We start from the raw sequence: 16,853 nt of genomic DNA, 5'->3' as shown, positions 1-16,853 counted from the left end.
TGACTCCATCCTGGAGAGAAATATCAGCTGTGCTGCTGCCATCAACACCTTTGTTTATAGATGTTGGAGCTTGGCCTGTTTTCCAGTGTAGTCCTGTTTCTCTGACTGTGACTAACTGGATGATCTTCATCCTCTGACATGGGAGATGGTTCGGAGCTCGTCTGCCTGTCTGTGTGTTTCCTGGACGGGGCCGCCTGTGGAGCTGGTTGACAGTTGCCTTTTGTATCTCTGCTTCTTTTTCTACAAACAAATTTGTGTGTTTTCTGGACCTTTCTTTTTCTATGTCTGCTTCTGTCTCCTTGAACCCCAGTCGGCCTCAGCAGATGGCCGCTCACACTGAGCCTGGTTCTGCTGGTGTTTAAATAAATCTGGGTCAATTGGAACAGGATTTTACTGATGACATCACCACATTCAAAGCTCGTCTGGAGCTGCATTTCACCTCCTGGTTCTGCTGGAGGTTTCTTCCTGTTCAAAGGGAGTTTTTCCTCTCCACTGTCGCTACAAGCATGCTTGGTGAGAGGGATTGCTGAAGAGTCAATTACCCCATTTACACTACCCTTGAAAAACCGTGCCGAGACCAGTCCGAGCTCGGTAACTGAGAAAACTTATCGTGTGTAAATGGAAAGCAAACTGAACTGAACCGAGCTAGACACAACCGAACTGACCTAAGTGCAGACCAGTTCCAGAGGTGGGCTCGGCTCGGTTTTTCCCTGGCTCGGTTCTCTGATAACAAGAGCGCATGAGCAGAACGCGTCATCTCCGTCGGGCTGCACATCCCGATTCACACTCCATTCCAGTAGTTGGCGGTAATGCACCTCTGGAAGTTGCTTGCCAACCAACACAAAACAGAAGAAGAAGAACAACTATGAACAACTATAAACATCCACGAAAGGTTGCCGTCTTCACCTGACCCTCCACAAATACCGAAGTACAGCAATAATAATCAAGCATAACTTTGTGAATGTGACAGGCGCCGCCATTTTGATTTGCTTGATTCCCTCCTTCTTCGTCTTCTTCTTCTTGTGTTTTATGGTGGTTGGCAAACAACTTTTGGTGCATTACCGCCACCAACTGCTTGATTTCCTCCTTCAATACTGGCAGTAATACCGCAGATCATCACTAGGAGGCGAGGAGTCGAGGAACCGAGATAGCGTGACGTGAAAACGGTCGTCAGAACCGAGCTCGGCCTGGTTAACTGATCCGAGCTCGGACCGGTCTCGGCATGAATCGGTTTTTCAAGGGTAGAGTAAATGGGGTAATTGAGTCGATGCAATCAGCTGGTTTTCCTTAGATAGAAAACTTTGAATCAATCTGACTGGATGATAAGGTGAAGTGCATTGAGATGACATGATGTGAATTGGAGCTATAGAAATAAACTTAATTAAATTTAATTATCATTTATTGACCAGTATTTAATAATTTCATATTTAAAGTACTTTCAGAAGTTTGTGTTCTGAATATGACCGGACTTCTCCTTTAAAACAGATTAATCTGTTTTAAAGGGTTTCTGCGGGTCATTAAAAATATTTAAAAGTCATTAAATTATTATTGTTTAAATTAAGGCCTTTATTGGCATTAAAATTCATTAAATGTGTTTATTGTGGCATTTAAAATGCTTTATTAAAAAAAAAATTTATAAAAACAATTTCGTCAGACATATCACGATATAATTGCGTGGAACTGCTTCTGGTTGATGGCAAAGCTGTATGTTTAGAAAAGAAGCTTGGGTCGGAGAAAAGGCTAGAGAATGGGGGGGGGGAAAGCAAATTTCAACAAAAGTGGCTGGAAAACGAGGAATTTGGGACATGGCTGCAGCCTGTCGATGGGTACCGGTTGGTGAAATTAAAATTATTTGTAAGAGCATTAAAAAGCATTAAATTTGAGTTAATCATTCCCGTATAAACAGATTTCAGTGGGGTGGGGGGGGGGGTTGGGGGGGGGGGGGGGGGGGGGGGGGTTGGGTATTTTGTTCTCTACCTCGTGGCGTTTCTTTGTGTTGGATGTTTTATTTCCTCTCTGTTTATGGTGTGTTTGTTTGTCTCCAGGCCAGGATAGCGTTCCTGCAGGGGGAGAGGAAGGGCCAGGAGAACCTGAAGAACGATCTGGTCAGAAGAATAAAAATGTTAGAATATGCTTTAAAGCAGGAAAGGTAAGAAACATAACGGTATTTCTGGTTGCCATCCTTCTCCTTCACTGATTGTGAAAGACGTTCGGTGCAGCGTGTTAGGGTTATACTGCTGTTTGCAACCAAAACTTAACACTGTTAGACAACTGCAGACGGGGTCATTTCAGCGGTGGCTAGTGGAGTTTTTTCCAGGGGGCGCTATAACTTCTAAACATGCCAAAAAGAAATCAAATGTATTCTAAGGTGTCACACCTGTATATTTATGTGAATACCAACAACATAAAAAAAAAACATTATAAAATGTTCTCCAAAGTGCTTTAAATCAGTCCTAGCAGTAACCTGACTCCGCCAGATGGATTTGCTCCGCATAGCCATCTGGAAACCTTCCGTTGAAGTAATTTTGGGAAGGGGCGAAAATACTGGTTAGCTGATTGGCCTATGTTGGTGATAGACGGGCCAAATAAACCAATCAGATCAACGAAGCATATGACGTACTAACAGAGCGACAACAAAGAGGAGCCAATTGATAGATCAAACTCTTGCCGAAACCAGTCGGGAGAAAAGCAAAAACATCTTTTCCTCTGAGAAAAGCCTCCAGAGCAGTGTTTTGCTCTTCTTTCAGTGAAGAAATACTCTGTAATTCCGATGAAACTTGCTCGATAGCCACGCTAACGCTAGTTTCATCGGCTGAAGCCTCCATGTTCTTTAGACTGAACTGTCGCGATTCTCGTTGCGTCACACCTCAACCCGCCTCAAAGGAGCTACTGCGCTGGACGACTTTTAACCAGAGTTTATGGGCAAAGATTTATGCAAATACGTCACCAATCCGACGACGAACGAAAAAGCTTCACTCCTCATTAAAGATTAAATATTTATCTTGCACATCTAAAATTATATTATATTTCAAAATATTTGTATTTAATAATTTTATTTTTCATTGGGTGAGTGGGGTGGCGCCCTCTATTAGCCAGCCAGAACTGGACCATTTAGAATAATTAATTGATAAGAAAAAAAAAAAAAACCCTGAAATATTAGAACTGTAACTATACAGTCATATGTTTACATCACTTTTTTTCATCGCAATGTTTTTTATCACTGCTGCTTACCTCATTATTGCTGCACTTTAAAAAATGAAATACTCCAGAGAGCCATTCTTAACGAAAAATTTTTTTGTTTACACAATAAAATCTGTCTAATAATTAGCTGTAAAGGAGCTCCATGTGATTTAGTAATAATAATCGCTCCTCCCTCACCCATGGATCCATGGGGTCTGTTGCTCATCTTCCTTCTGGCAGATCTCTAATGCCTGAAATGGCGTAGGGCCTTTGGGAAAATCTTTGAGAAAAGTGTCTTTGCACAAGTGCAGCCTTATTTATACAAACATTTTAGATCCTTTTGAGTCTGCACTTAATGAGCACAGTTAAAGGTTTTTAATGACTTGTTTTTAATCTGGTGAAGATTCTCAGTCATCCCGGTCATAGTCATTCCAAAAAGGTTTAAAAAACTCAGAAAAACAAATAACTTTGTTTTCCAAGTTTGAAGACGTTTTGCATTTCAAAATGTCTGAATTAGCTTTGAGTTCCAAGCTTTATAGAGTAGCCCAACAAAGCCTTGTTTTGGCTTAGAAAACGTGCAAATTGAACCAAAAGAACAGGTCCACCCCTTAGTAATGGAGAGCCGTTGAGGTCTTTGTTAGCCTGCAATACCCAATACTGGTCTATGCTTCTGATTGACCAGCACAGATGTTTAGTCCCCTGCATGGCAGTGGGGGTTACGATGATAGCGGGGAGGAATCAACTCTATCGCTGCATTGTAGGTTTCAGAAAGCTGAAATCTGAGTCCACCTCAGCTGTTTAAGGTTGGGTTTTCTTTCTTAACATAGATGGATTCATTAAAGGAATAGTACACCCAAAACATGATTAGCCTTCATTTTCTACTCACCCCCATGCTGAACAACACTCTGGAGTACTTTTTTGATATCTCAAATGCATCTGGAGATCTGGGAGGCTTCTTGCTGTCTGCTGACATTCAAATAATGGAGGTCTATGGCGCCCGAGACAGAAAGGTCCATAAAAGTCCACAAAAAACGTGTCAATATTCCTCCATACTGCTCGTCCAATGTATTCCAAGTGTCCTGAGTGGGTAGCGTCCATAATTTACTCGAAACGAAGTCATTTAGAATGTTTTTAGAGCATAAACAGTAGTTTATAGGATTTCCACAGAATGTCCTTTGTCCATCAGGTGTAGATGTACTGCAGAGTCTAGTCCAGAGGAGGGCGCTCTTCTGTGTTGGGCCGTGCGTCTGTAGAGAGGTTGTTTGGTTTCTCCGATATAAAGATCAGAGCATTCCTCGCTGCATTGAACAGCATATACCACTGCTCAGATTTGGTCTGTGGGTTTGTTCTTTAGGATGCACTAGTCTCTGTTTAAGGGTCTGTTTGGTTTGAAATGTTTTGGGATTTAGTGTTTGGAGAAAATCCTTTTGACTCCAGCAACATATGGGATGGTGATGCTGGTGAAGATTCTCAGTCATCCAGGTCAGAGTCATTCCAAAAAAGTTATAAACAATCCACTGGACTTTTTTAATACAAAATGTCAGAAATAGTGTTGCGTTCCAGGCTTTAAACAGTAGACCAACAAAGCCTTGTTTTTGTTTAGAAAACATGCAAACTGAAACTGACGAATGGGTCCACCACTTTAGAATAGGGGGTGGTTTGGCTTCTTTTGTTAGACAGGTATGGGTCATTGCAGAACATGAACATAACATAACGCAGATTTTCCTCAGCAGTACCAATGGTGTTTGGATGTTTGTTTTTGGGTTTGATTGTTTTCATGGCTTTTTCCTCTCCTGTGTGGTAAAGTTCCCCTCGCAGCTGCACATATCTGCATTCCAGCTGTGACTCTCTGTTCCCTTCTACATTAGAAAACTCACCTTAAACGTATTAATTCCATTGGACATGAAAAGTTTGAGTCTCTCCCTGCGATTTGAAAATTGTTGTAATTGTGATTCCTATCACTAAAGTCTTCTAGTTCTATTTTTCTTTTGCCTGGTGGGATAATCCTGAAATCCTTCCAACTCTACAGCGTCCGTTTATGAAAATATGACAATCTGCCTGCATCAATATGGAGATGTTGTCTGAAGAAAGATCGATTAATTAAAGTTGTTTCTGTTTCTCCTCTTCAGAGCAAAATACCACAAATTAAAATATGGAACGGAGTTAAACCAAGGAGAAATGAAGATGCCGATCTTTGAATCAGGTAGGTGTTCCAGGAAGGAGCTCCAGCTGTGTGATGAGGCCGGATTAGCGCTCAGCTTGTCTCTCTTCTCTCCTCAAAGACACCAAAGACTCTGAGGTGTCTGCTGTCCCTGCTAACAGCCAGCTAATGTGGAAACAAGGACGGCAGCTGCTCAGACAGTAAGGCCCTCCTGCTTATAATTAAAGGAGCTGTTTCTGACCGCAGCAGATGTTTCTCCACCTCACTCTGAAGCCATATGTGTCGTTTTTAGGTACCTTCAGGAAGTCGGATACACGGACACCATCTTGGATGTCCGCACTCAGAGGGTCCGCTCTCTGCTTGGCCTGTCGGGCTCCGAGCAGAACGGGTCAGTGGAGAATAAGAACCTGCAGCACCTGATCAACGGAACGGAGCGCTGTAAAGACGCCAAGAGGTAAACACACAGACGGACGCAGCTGTGTCACCCTATCCTTATTAGGACTTTCCACTGCCATGCACAGATGTTCTTAGTTTGAAAAAATGACACCTTAAATGTCGCATGGAGTGGACAAGAGCCAGACACCATCTGATGCTGACATTTAATGATCTTCCACAGGTAGCAATGCTACATCGGTGTCTTGATTTGAGGGGGGATATATGACAGTTTGCAGGTGAACTAAGATTTATATTTAAAATATAAAAAGACCCCAAATCTATTATCTTATTTCAAATATATATGTTATAATCTTATTTTCAGGTTTAAAAACTCTCCTTCCACAGACAGATCATCTTATTTTCTTATAGTTATTTTAAGGAAATTTTACTTATTTTCAGATCATTTCTTTTTCAGTCCATGATTTCCTGTCAGTAAACAAAGAAATTAAAAATACAGCTTAATCTACACGCCCCACCTGAACTGAATATTAGAGCATTATCAAAGTTATTTTTTTACGATTTGTTATCATTTGGCCCTATGTTTGCTTTTAAATGAAATGTTAAACAGCCAAACTGTAACTTGTGTTTTCTAGTTGATGCGAGTCCAATAGATGTCATCAGGGATTCCCTGACAGGAACCGTTACAGCATCTGTGAGATGCTTTAAATCATTTCTTTTTTTCTAATTTAATTGCATTTTAAACAGTTTATTGGTGCCTGGTAGAGGCCATAAAAGACGTGATGATGTGAACTAACTGGTTGGTGAAGGAGGTTAGCTGGCCCTTTAAGAGGGCAACGCGCTATGGAGGCGGAGCTACAAGTCTAATGGAACAACATTACACTAATCTAGGCTCTTGGTTTGATAGGATTTTAAATTCATAAATTTTGGGCCAAAAAAAAAGAAGTGAACGATTTCGGGAGGGCTCTTTTTTCCGTCCATAGGGGCTCTAGCACCACCTGGTGTCTATCTGGGACTCTCCAATATACATACCTTCATCTCTATAGCGTAACCATTAGGGATGGGGATCGAAACCCGGTTCTATCAAGGACCCGGTTCCACTTTTTTCAAAACCCGAAAATCAATAACATTTGGGCTTATTGATACCACTATCGAGTCTGGTCATTTTTTTTTTTTCTCCCGGAGGACCTGTAACATAATTGTGTGTCCCTCAGTTCGCGTCACAGCATTTAAATCTAATCAATCCAATCACTGCAGCATGTCCACCAATGTTTTGGAATGAAATTGTAAGCAAACAGATATTAAAAGTAAAACAAGTGAAGTCTGGCACTTATCTTTGCTCGCGACTCGAGGATGGCTGAACGGAAAAGACTCCTCCTCCTCCTGCTGCTGCCGCACCACAGTGGGGCCCGTCTTCATCATCCACTCAGAGTACCACTGGTAAGCGCACACAGACTTTGTAGCTTGTCCGGTCAGTTAAAAATAGTAATTGTTAAATCCGTGTTGTAATCGGCAGCATACAAGCTAGTTAGCTTGAAAAGTAAATAAAGTTTCAGACGTGCTGCGTGATGATGTGTTCAGATTGGCTCAGTAAAACGACAATTAGGTTATCATGATGCGTTCAAGTGTAACGTAAAGAAAACGGGAAATTTAGTTTTTGGCGAGAAACACGAGTAATACAGTTGTATATTGCTCTAATTATTTTAGAACATATAATTAAACTACTGATGCCAACATTTATTAAAAATTACATTTAATTTAAAATACAATTATTTATTTGCTAAATATTTTCCTAATCATTAAAAACATGATGAAAAGTGACAGTAGACAATACATTAACCAACAATTGTGAAAATATATTCTAGTTAGTTTTATGTCATTTCGAAGTGGCCTATTACATTAGCCATGTTTATTGAAGGCTGGAAACGTTTTTGTTATGCTCACTTGTTAAGCAATAGAAGCAATACCAGTTCTGTTAAAAACATATTGTCGCATCATCTTTCCACCAACTAACAGAAAAGTATCGATAGTGGTATTGATAAAGATTCGGATCGATAAGGAGTATCGATAAAGGTATCGATATCAATAAATATTAACGATCCCCATCCCTAGTAACCATAACCTAACGCTAAACCAAACCCAATTCAAATCACACCTTAGACCTAAACATCACCTCCACCGCCAGAAGAGAGAGAACAAAAACATGGCCTCCATCCGGGGGTCGGTTACGGAGCTGAGTGGTTCACCTGTCTCCTCTCTGCAGGATCCCGAATGACAACCTGGAGACATTCAACTTCCTGGAAAACGCAGATGACAGCGACGAGGAGGAGGATGAGGAAGGAGATCTGATGGATGACATCAGCTCAGACAAACACAGAACTAAAAAACACAAGACTAATGTAAGGCAACTAACACTGCTCCCCCCCCTTTAAATCAAACCAGTTCTCCACCTTCTTCTTCTTCTTCTCTCCCTTTAATCACGTAGATGGGAAACGAGGGACTGGCATCAGAGGATGATGCGGACACAGAGGAGGCCCTCAAGGAGTTTGACTTCCTGGTAACTGCAGAGGATGGAGAGGGAGCAGGGGAGGCTCGCAGCTCTGGAGACGGGACGGAGTGGGGTGAGTCGGCCTCCAGCCGGATTCTATCGCAGACTTCAGATCCTGGTGACTAACGTTTCATAGCTTCATGTGTCGTGAGTGAAACCCGACCTTTGTCCTGACGGTGGGCTCCGTAGAGCCGCCTTTAAAGCAAATAAAGGACCATTTAGCAAAACTTTTATTCCCGATCCGTTTCTCTGCTCTAACGCATCAATTATCCAGCATAGAGGAACTGTTACCTAGCAACCAAGAAATCACATTCGGATCGCAGTTTTATTATATTTCCCTTATCTGTTGGTTCCCAACAAAGTTCTTTTCCAGGTTAGCTGTAGTGGGCTGTGGCTTTCCTCAGGCGTTCGCTCATTCAAACAGCAAACAGGGTTTTTCTTCATTTGTTGTCTGGATCTAGATTTAGTTTAATGGCTGAATGATGCAGGTATTATGGAACCAAACATTTTCTCTGTTTTCCCCATTAATGAGTGTTTTTCTCTTTGCAGCGGAACCTCTGCCCTTCCCCTCCGGTGGGGGGAAGTCCTTCTTATTGGGCGGGCCGGACGATGTTCTGGAAAGTGTTTTGGGTCTGGGTGACCTGGCCGACCTCACCGTCACCAACGATGAGACAGACTTTGGCTACGATGTAAGGCGTCTTCCTGTTTCTGTACCGGAAGGGAAGCTTAAAAACTGAAGCTGTCCTCATGTGTCCCCGCTAGCTGTCCTCCGCTAAAGAGTCCGCGTTCAGGAAAACCTGGAACCCCAAGTACACGCTGCGGAGCCACTTGGACGGCGTCCGAGCGCTGGCGTTCCACCCGGTGGAGCCGTGCCTGGTCACCGTGTCTGAGGACCACACCCTCAAGCTGTGGAACCTCACAAAGACCGTCCCGGCCAAAAAGTATGCTGACTCAGCACTTCGCTGAAAACTAAACTTCCTGTTTTTCTGTGATTCCCTGCAGACTCACATTGATTGTTTGCTCACAGTGATCTGATGACTTCACTTATCTACATGTCTCTACTTCCTCTCAACTTTCCATTGTTCTTCTTTGATACGTCCCGTTGATGTTTTTCCTTATGGGTTGTTTGTGACGCCCACTTTGGCTTCATTAGCAAGGAGTATTAATCATCATATATCAGTGAGTTTCTAAACTAAAGTCATTTACAGGAAAGCGGCAAACATTCCAGTGGTTTATTTAAACCTCCATATGCGACATTCACACCAGCAGAAGCAGCTGCTTTAAATGTAAAGTCTATTGTTGACGCGCATCAAAAGGTCCTGCAGCGCATCCAGAGCAGCAGGAGTGGCGCCTCATGAGCTTCTGAGGCACGCAACATGTTTCAGAAGGAAAGTTGGAAAAGTTTAACTTTAGCTGCTGGATCCGTCACATCAACCAATCAGAGAAGCTGATCTGGGAGCTGGCAGGGAGTCAGACACAGCACTGCTGATGCAGAGCGCTATGATCACTCCTCTGAAACAGATTATTAACGCCTAAATTATATGGGAGGAACGGTTCACAAAATCCACGGTTCAGTTCACGGTTTCGTGGTCACGGTTTTCGGTTCGGTATATGTTGATTGTTACACTGAAATCCCATAAAAATTAATGAAAAAATCCTAAAAAATGAATGAATTGTAATTATTTTTAATGATCCGCGGAAACCCTGGATCATTTCCGCATGTTTTGCTGCTTTGAATTTAATCATCTCGTGCATGCTCTCTACCATCTCCAAGGAACTCAGAGCGGAGCGGACGGGAGCCACAGTGGAGGCTGTAGGCTTTGCTTTGCGCATGCGGTCTGGAGCGCAGCGGGGCGGAGCGCTGACGGAGTATGTGGGATTTCGGGGTCAGCATGACATGTTGGTCATGTTGCTGTTAGCATAAACAAAACGTGTTGCACAATGCTTGCACACTGTTGCACTTTTATCCACAACTTTCTTTCCGCCGTCATCGTAGGTCACTCTAAATGCAAAGTGGTCCCATACAGCAAACCTATAAAGTGCTGCTGGCGCGTCTTCCAACTCCTGTTCTTTCCCACTTGCCATACCCACACAATTCTCCACAACAACTGATTTTTTTCTGCTACACCCGGCTACGCTGCTTCGCTTCTTCTTCTTCTTCTTGTTTACTACTGGTGGTTGGCTTTGGTCGCAGTACCGCCACCTTCTGCTCTGGAGTGTAAACGCTTCACCTATGAGAAAAAGGAGCAGCGCATGAACCCAACGCAACACAAGTGAATCGAACCGAGACAGTCGAACCGAACGGTTCGGACGGTTTTCATAAACCGTTCCATCCCTACTAAATTACCTTAAAATGCAGAAACCTGCCGGCAGAGTATGTTTGCATGTTCAGCAGAAGCATCAGACGCATCTGGACTCATTTTACTGGACGGCTGACCTTAATTTGGAACAGCATCAGAAATGAAGCTGCAGAAGCTGAAATTACGTTTTGCGTGAACGTAGCATAAAAGCTAAACAGGTTTTCATCAATGAAACTTTAAATGACCTTCATCTCACTCATAATTACAGGTGCTGGTCATAAAATTAGAATATCATGAAAAAGTAGATTGATTTCAGTAATTCCATTTAAAAAGTGAAACTTGTATATTATATTCATACATTACATTCAAACTCATATATTTCAGATGTTTATTTTGTTTAATTTTGATGATTACAAATGACAACAAATGAAAATCTCAAATTCATCATATCAGAAAATTAGAATATTGTGAAAAGGTTCAAAATTGATGGCCCCTGGTGCCACACTCTAATCAGCTAATTAACTCAAACCACCTGCAAAAGCCTTTAAATGGTCTTTCAGTCTAGTTCTATAGGCTACACAATCATGGGGAAGACTGCTGACTTGACAGTTGTCCAAAAGACGACCATCGACACCTTGCACAAGGAGGGCAAGACACAAAAGGTCATCGCTAAAGAGGCTGGCTGTTCACAGAGCTCAGTGTCCAAGCACATTAATAGAGAGGCGAAGGGAAGGAAAAGATGTGGTCGAAAAAAGTGTACAAGCAAGAGAGATAACCGCACCCTGGAGAGGATTGTGAAACAAAACCCCTTCAAAAATGTGGGGGAGATTCACAAAGAGTGGACTGCAGCTGGAGTGAGTGCTTCAAGAACCACCACACACAGACGTATGAAAGACATGGGTTTCTGCTGTCGCATTCCTTGTGTCAAGCCACTCTTGAACCACAGACAGCGTCAGAAGCGTCTAAAGAGAAACAGGACTGGACTGCTGGTGAGTGGTCCAAAGTCATGTTCTCTGATGAAAGTAAATTTTGCATTTCCTTTGGAAATCAAGGTCCCAGAGTCTGGAGGAAAAGAAGAGAGGCACTTCATCCACGTTGCTTGAAGTCCAGTGTAAAGTTTCCACAGTCAGTGATGGTTTGGGGTGCCATGTCATCTGCTGGTGTTGGTCCATTGTGTTTTCTGAGGTCCAGGGTCAACGCAGCCACATACCAGGAAGTTTTAGAGCACTTCATGCTTCCTGCAGCTGACCAACTTTTTGGAGATGCAGATTTCATTTTCCAACAGGACTTGGCACCTGCACACAGTGCCAAAGCTACCAGTACCTGGTTGAAGGACCATGGTATCCCTGTTCTTAATTGGCCAGCAAACTCTCCTGACCTTAACCCCATAGAAAATCTATGGGGTATTTTGAAGAAGAAGATGCAATACACCAGACCCAACAATTCAGAAGAGCTAAAAGCCACTATTAGAGCAACCTGGGCTATCATAACCATTGAGCAGTGCCACAGACTGATCGACTCCATGCCACGCCGCATTGCTGCAGTAATACAGGCCAAAGGAGGCCCAACTAAATACTGAGTGCTGTACATGCTCATACTTTTCATGTTCATACTTTTCAGTTGGCCAACATTTCTATAAATCCTTTGTTTTTATTGGTCTTCAGTAATATTCTAATTTTCTGATATGATGAATTTGAGATTTTCATTTGTTGTCATTTGTAATCATCAAAATTAAACAAAATAAACATCTGAAATATATGAGTTTGTATGTAATGTATGAATATAATATACAAGTTTCACTTTTTAAATGGAATTACTGAAATCAATCTACTTTTTCATGATATTCTAATTTTATGACCAGCACCTGTATGTTCCTGTTATCTTTCTTGGTCTCAACTATCAGAAGCTTTACGTATAAAAAGTGACTCCTCTGTAACCTGTTGGTCATAAAAACGAGTCTTGTCCATGGATAACTCTCAGTTCTCCTTCTCTACAGTCTCTGAGGGAAGCAGAAGATAAAATTAACTTTCTATTTTGTTTTACTGGAGTTTGGTCCACCAGCACGATGAGTCATAAATGTTTCAGAGGAAATTAAAATGAAACTTGGAACGAAAACAGTCTTTGACTGGTGGCTTTGTGCGATGGTGAATCTTCTGCTGTTAGAAAGTTCCTCATTCGTAGGAAAACGCATCATCTCCTCTGCTGCTGAAGAAAACTGATTGGTGGAGGAAGTGTGATGGTTTGTGGCTGACTCTCCCTCACTGAAAAAACCAGGCTTGATTTCATTGGAGACCGTTGGAGATCAGCTTAGATTTGCTTTTCCTACCAAATCGTCTCCTTTGGTTGATCTGCGTTAAATGAAAGTTTTCTGTGTAAAGAAAACCAGCTGACAGAATCTGCAGGATTCGCTCCTCCTGGTAGAGCAGGTAGAGACGGTAGATATTGACTAATCCCTCAAATTGAGCATGCCCATGGCGACAGTGGAGAGGAAAACTCCCTTTGAACCAAAGAAACTTCCAGCAGAAACAGAACCAGGCTTGCTGTGAGGGGCCATCGCTACTGTGCCACCAAAACTGTTTACTGTTTGGGTCTAGTTTAAACATTACTTATTAAAACAATGAGAGACTAGAACAGTTATGATGAGCTAAATCTGTGTTTTTTCTGTTCCAGAAGTGCCTCCTTTGATGTGGAACCCATCTATACGTTTAGGGGTCACATGTAAGTATCTCTGCTTCTTCTGTTGTTTGGTCGAGGCAACGGCGAAACAAATTACTTTTTCAAACCTCACCATGAGTCGTTCAGAAAGCTAATAATCCCACAGCATGGTGCAGCCACCGCCATGTTTTATTGTTGTTTGTCACCAGAGTTTATTTGTAACAAATTTTAATCCTGTTTTGAAATGTTAGTTCTCTTCTTCCACTCTGGGAACATGAAACATGCTTTCAAAATGAAGCTGAACCACATTTTTAGGACTTGGAAATGGGATTAAAAAGCAACAGCTGCTGTCGTTTTGTTGGATAGCTGCTAAAAGGGCAACTTTGTCTTAACTTTGAGCAAAAATAATCAGGTTCTGCCTCACATCACTGATCAGAGAAAGTGGTCGTGTTGATTATAAACATTTTAGAAATGATTAACAAGTAGAACGAATTATTCTGAGGTTGATTGATCTTATCGATCAATTAACAAACAACAAAAGCTTGGCTCATTTAAAATCTGAGTTTTCTCTTGGATCAGCAGGAACTTCCCATAAAGATAGATACATAAAGATTTTTTTTACAATATGCCGAGTTTTAAAAATAGTAAATAATTATGCTGATGAAGATTCTCAGTCATCCAGGTCATAGTCATTCTGTAAAAGTTTAAAAAAACAATCCACTGGACTTGGTTTCCAAGGTTTGAAGACGTTTCACTTCCCCTCCAGGAAGCTTTCTCGATTCAAATGTCCTGATGACATTTGAATTGAATTGAATTGAAAAAAGAGTCCAGTGGATTATTTTTTAAACTTTTACGGAAAAACTAAATACTTATATTTAAAGTTTTTGGACCCAGATGCAATAAACACTAACTGAAAAAAAGAAACCATGTTTTCTTAAACACCTCTAAATCTATGAGATCAATCAAAACAGGAACCTTTACTGAATATAGAAAGTATAAATAAAATCTGTGAACAGAGATGTAGATCTATCATTAATAGACAGGGTATGTCGCTCTGACTGTCGGACTGATTACCGTTGTTTCATTGAGGCGGATGCTAACTGAGCTACCTCTGTTTTTAGTCTAATCCACCAATCAGAGCTGAGAGACTATAAACAGGCTTTTCTGCTTGGAATGTTAGAACTTGAAGGTCACTGAATGTCATGACATCATAAAGCTTTTCTATCTGCCATGCTAACAGCTAGCATGTTCCCATCGTTTAGCATAATGTCCTCCACTTTGCTCTCATCCTCTCCTGATCAGAGAAGTTCTGCTGCTCCTAAATGGGCCCATTGAGGAGAACTGAAGGGGTTTATCTGAGTTTAGATTCACTAAAAGAACCACAGGAAGTTCATCCTGGATCCTTGGATCCATTAAACGGTGGAAATAATCCAGACCAGACTCTGGATCCAGGGATCCGCTCTGGGATTCCTGCTATTGCAGATGCCAGTGAGGCTCAGATAAGGAATAGCCCTCTAGTGGACGATGGTAATATTACAACGATGAAAGAAATTCCTCATGTCATCTAATCAACCATGAAGCCAATAATCATGAGTCCATTATTTGCTGATGAAGATTCTCAGTCATCCAGGTCATAGTCATTCCGTAAAAAAAAAAAAAAAATATCCACTGGACTTGGTTTCCAAGATGTGAAGACGTTTCGCCACCTCTCCAGGAAGCTTTTGAATTGAGAAAACTTCCTGGAGAGGTGGCAAAACATCTTCACATCTTGGAAACCAAGTCCAGTGGATATTTTTTTGAATTTTTACGGAAGGAGTCCATTATTTGTTTGCATTACTGATTATAACAGAGTGGAAAAAAGTTTTACGTTTTTTTGTAAATCAAAGATTTGAATCAGTGCTTTACTCTAGTTTCTCCATTTATATCTTGTCCATCTTTTCTTTTTAGTTGTTATTCAGAGTTTAGAACTTTTATCAGAATGATATAAGAAATAATAAAATCGTAAATGTAGCCCTAAAAGTCCAGCCTCGGCTGCTGATAGAAGTTTTTAAAGAGTTCATATTCTAGAGTGATCCAATAATCCCATGTCCTTGTTCCAGCGGCCCGGTTCTGTCCCTGGCGATGACCTCCAGCGGGGAGCAGTGCTTCAGTGGAGGCCTCGACTCCACCATCCAGTGGTGGAACATCCCCAGCTCCAACGTCGACCCCTATGACACCTACGGTACCCTTCTTACCCACCTGGGGGGGGGGGATCAGCAGTACCGTTGATCCTGCTAAGAGAGCGATGGTCTTGTTCAGTCATTATGGTTTCAGTCATTACATATTGATGATCATCTAAGTACTTCCTCAGTTTTTAAATAAGAGACGCAACCTCAGATGAAAACATCAGTACCAGGGGGGTCCAGTCTCCTGCAGACATATTTATCCATCCTGTTAGTTCTGCTGCTTTTAACAAACAGATTGGATTAAAAGGAGAGAACGGAAGCATTGGAACATCTGGAAAACAATCAAACCTCTGGCTGCTGTAGGGAAACGGGACGGTCCAGTTCTATAGATCTAAAATGCACCAAGAAATGAAGAAGGTACCAATTGGACCGAGGCTTGTTCTCAGACCAGAGGTGTCCAAAATATTAAAGTTTATTACTCCAGCTGTTTAAAAACACCTTTATAGAACTTAGAGGATCAACTTCGGCTTTTTACTCCATTAAAAGTGTAGAAGTACCATTTTTAAAACAACTTAAAGTATAAAAGTAAAAGAAATGCAGGAAAAAACATTAAGGCCAGAAGCTTTACTGCTCTACCCTATTAAAGGAAGATTTTTCTACAATTCTGGATGATAACTTCCTTAGAGCTAATTTTCTTAGTTTTATATTTAATTTTGTCAAATTTAACTTTGCATCATTTTGGAAAACTTTTTACTTTGGTACGTGGTGAGCAACAAGTTGGGGCAGCACCAAATCCAACCACAAAGAAATTAATTGTCTGGATGAAACTAATTATTTTGATGGTTTTTAGTTTTTTTTTTTTTTATATACCAACAGGGAATAATGAAAATGAGCTTAAATGAAACTAAACTAATGAGTCAATTTTAAAATGTAAGTAAAAGTTGTATAGAAAATAATTACTCCAGTATAATATAGATATCCAACATTTCTATTTCAGTAAAGTAATGAAGTATTTGGACTTTACTTGACACCTCTGGTTCTCAGGGCCGTAGGAAACTGGATCATCATTGGTTGAAAAGAGAGACTGATGTTCTGTCAGAACGGCATACACTGTCAGAATGGCTCACTTGTGCTTTTATTGTGAAATGCCGACAGACAGCGAGACCTTGACAGGAAATGACATAGGGTTGCCAGGGGTAACCCTATCTAACCCTAACCCTGGAGGAAACTGGATCATCATTGGTTGAAAAAAGAGAGACTGATGTTCTGTCAGAACAGCATACGCTGTCAGATCGGCATACGCCGTCAGATCGGCATACGCCGTCAGAACGGCATACGCCGTCAGAGCGGCATACGCCGTCAGAACGGCATACGCCGTCAGATCGGCATACGCCGTCAGATCGGCATGCGCCGTCAGAACGGCATGCGCCGTCAGATCGGCATGCGCCGTC

General features: G+C 41.6%; 1 protein-coding gene across 2 annotated transcripts in view; it reads left to right on the top strand.

The window, feature by feature from the left end:
* The window catches only part of strn3 (striatin, calmodulin binding protein 3), a 43,317-nt gene that overhangs the window by 16,918 nt on the left and 9,546 nt on the right, over positions 1 to 16,853 (top strand). For both annotated transcript variants that reach the window (XM_038300879.1, XM_038300880.1), the window contains exons 2-11: positions 2,046 to 2,149; positions 5,310 to 5,383; positions 5,463 to 5,541; positions 5,634 to 5,795; positions 7,998 to 8,133; positions 8,220 to 8,355; positions 8,832 to 8,971; positions 9,045 to 9,223; positions 13,253 to 13,300; positions 15,337 to 15,458. In XM_038300879.1, the coding sequence (XP_038156807.1) occupies positions 2,046 to 2,149; positions 5,310 to 5,383; positions 5,463 to 5,541; positions 5,634 to 5,795; positions 7,998 to 8,133; positions 8,220 to 8,355; positions 8,832 to 8,971; positions 9,045 to 9,223; positions 13,253 to 13,300; positions 15,337 to 15,458 (1,180 nt within the window). The remainder of the gene's footprint in view (positions 1 to 2,045; positions 2,150 to 5,309; positions 5,384 to 5,462; positions 5,542 to 5,633; positions 5,796 to 7,997; positions 8,134 to 8,219; positions 8,356 to 8,831; positions 8,972 to 9,044; positions 9,224 to 13,252; positions 13,301 to 15,336; positions 15,459 to 16,853) is intronic.

Source organism: Cyprinodon tularosa, unplaced genomic scaffold, assembly GCF_016077235.1.
Source record: "Cyprinodon tularosa strain WSP-4 unplaced genomic scaffold, ASM1607723v1 ctg459, whole genome shotgun sequence".
Taxonomy (NCBI): domain Eukaryota; kingdom Metazoa; phylum Chordata; class Actinopteri; order Cyprinodontiformes; family Cyprinodontidae; genus Cyprinodon; species Cyprinodon tularosa.
This window is presented reverse-complemented; position numbering and strand designations above follow the sequence as displayed.